The 2766-nt window shown below is 39.7% G+C and overlaps 1 protein-coding gene across 3 annotated transcripts in view; it reads left to right on the forward strand.

Annotated features, from left to right (window-relative positions):
- Positions 1-298: 298 nt before the first annotated feature.
- TRPC4 (transient receptor potential cation channel, subfamily C, member 4) overlaps positions 299-2766 on the forward strand; it is an 85987-nt gene continuing 83519 nt past the window's right edge. For 2 of the 3 annotated variants that reach the window (XM_009998325.1, XM_009998326.1), the window contains exon 1: positions 299-703. In XM_009998325.1, coding sequence (XP_009996627.1) covers positions 326-703 — 378 coding nt within the window. In that variant the 5' untranslated portion in view covers positions 299-325. The remainder of the gene's footprint in view (positions 704-2766) is intronic. The other variant, XM_009998327.1, reaches the window with a different exon arrangement.

Raw genomic sequence — 2766 nt, forward strand, 5'->3', positions numbered from 1 at the left:
GGTGCAAACTACATTGTATTGTATACTTCATGCTTGCCACATGATTAAGGAATGTATAAAAGCCAATGGTATACAAATAGATATGCTTTGACTTAGTAAGTTCTGACAACTTTGTTAAATTTTTTGGTTTCCACCCTTTGCTGGTGATCTTAAAAATTGTATCGATTGATACTATTAATACTTGTTTCAACATCACTGTTTAGTATGAGTTTTAAATACTTACATATTGCAAATATTAATTTGGTACACTGTATCCCCAAAATATACTGCTGATTTAATCTTTCTTTTCATATTTCAGAGACAAAGTATTAGAATGGCATAAAATATGGCACAGTTCTACTACAAAAGAAGTGTCAATGCTCCCTACAGAGATCGTATCCCTCTTCGTATCGTACGGGCAGAATCTGAACTGTCACATGCAGAAAAAGCCTATCTGAATGCCGTGGAGAAAGGAGATTATGCCAGTGTAAAGAAAGCTTTAGAAGAAGCAGAAATTTATTTCAAGATCAATATTAATTGCATTGATCCCCTGGGAAGAACTGCGCTCCTTATTGCAATTGAAAATGAGAACCTTGAGCTCATTGAGTTGCTCTTAAGTTTTAATGTATACGTTGGAGACGCTCTGTTGCATGCCATACGAAAGGAGGTAGTTGGTGCCGTGGAGCTGCTGTTAAACCACAAGAAGCCCAGTGGGGAGAAACAGGTATGTGCAGGATTTTCTCTAGGTTTGTAATCTGCTGTGATGCAAAAAGAATAATTCTGCAAAGAAGTAAGCTACAAGAAAAAAAAACAACAACAACTGTCATTCTTGCAAACAAGTATTTATAATCAGAAAAACAATTATTTTGATGCTGTATGCATTGTATTAATTTGTGTTTGGACATCATAGAATGGTTTGGGTCAAAGGGGACATTGAAAGGTCATCTAAAACAGCCTCTATCTCATGGACAGAAAGTTCTTTCACTAGATCAGGTTGCTCATAGGCCCATCCAACTGGACCTTGAACACTTCACACGAAGGACATCCACAGCTTCTCTAGGCAGCCTGTGCTGGAGTCTCAGCACCCTCACAGTAAAAAACATTTTCCTTCTGCCCAGTCTAAACCTTCCCTCTTCCAGTTTAAAACTGCTGTGCCTTGTCCTGTCACTACACACCTTGGTTAAATGTCTCTCTTTCTCTTTCTCATGAGCCCCCTTTACATAATGACAGGCCACTATAAGGTACCCCCAGAGCCTTCTCTTCTCCAGGCAAGCCCCCTTTACATAATGACAGGCCAAGGTACCCCCAGAGCCTTCTCTTCTCCAGGCTGAACAACTCCAGCTCTCTCAGCCTGTCTTCATAGGAGAGTTGCTCCAGCCCTTGGAGCATTTGAATAGCCCTCCTCTGGAGCTGCTCCAACAGGTGCATGTCTTTCTTGTACTGAGGACTCCAGAACTGGACACAGTACTCCACTCCAGGTGGGGTCTCACGAGAGTGGACTAAAGGGGCAGAATCACTTCCCTTGACCTGCTGCTTTTGATCCAGCCCAGAATATGTTAGGGTTTCTGGACTGCGAGTGCACATTGCCAGCTCTTGTCCAATTTTTCATACACCAGAATCTTCAAATCCTTCTAGGCAGGACTGCACTTCATCTCTTCATCCCCCAGCCTTTACTGATATTGGGGATTGCCCCAGCCCAGGAACACAGCCTTTGACTGTGTTGAACTTCATGAGGTTCACACAGTGTCCGCCACTTGGGCCTGTCAAGGTCATCTCATGCAATCAAATCTGTACAAGTCCAAGAGGCCTATCAGTTTGATGTAGTTAAATCACATGGGATTTATCTTCCAATAAGAAAGGATAAAAACATCCTGTATCCTTCTTACCCCCAGCGTGAATAACAAGGTTTTCCTTTCACAGCTGAGTGAATTGTTAACTCTCTTCTATACAAAGACGGAATTGGGCTCACATTTAACTGTTCACACACAAAAGCACCATATTGGAAGACTGTGCAGTAAGAAAAGTTGAACTCTTTCAAGTCAAAGCTTTGCGTTCATTATAAACTCACTCAAGAAAATCTGGAAGTTGGTAAAGCAGTGTGGTTTTGCTTGTGAGACCTCTGACATGGTAATGTTATTCCTGCAGATATTAGTGTGAAGTCCTTAATCACTCAAAGATGTAAATAATTCCAAAGAGAACAGTAGTGGTAAGATGTGGTCCATTATAATAAATTATGAAACTCTCTTTAAAGTCAAAGAAGGTTTCAGCCCCTCCATGTGGAGGTCTCTATCTCCCAACTCAGCAAGGCAACAAGAGCCCTGTCCCCATCCTGTCAAGTACAGCTAAAAGGGTATAAACCCATCTCCCTTTCCCCTTGTCATCTCTCAACGGAAAAAATAATTATAGTCTCATTCATAAATGTGATACCTACTCTGTTTCCCCTTGCATTGCCTTGAGACTTCTCTAAGAGGTAGCTAGCCTCTTGTGTATCCTTTCTATTGTAATAAATAAATAAATATTGTAATAAACTAGTGGAGAAAGGATAACATAGCCCATTAATTCTGATATTCATAGGACTCTTTCAAGAAGAAAAACATTAAATATTGTAATAATATTGTACTGTATGCTCATCTTTTTCAATTTTCATGTATTATAGGTACTGTATTAATGTTTTTTAATTAATAATGTGTTTAAATGATTACAGCCCTTTCACTCACAATGCATATAACATACTTTAATTACAGTTTATTGTACTTGCTATGGATGGAATTGCAGAAAATAGGGAAA

Source organism: Chaetura pelagica, unplaced genomic scaffold (assembly GCF_000747805.2).
Source record: "Chaetura pelagica isolate M959 unplaced genomic scaffold, ChaPel_1.0 scaffold105, whole genome shotgun sequence".
In the NCBI taxonomy this organism is placed as follows: Eukaryota; Metazoa; Chordata; class Aves; order Apodiformes; family Apodidae; genus Chaetura; species Chaetura pelagica.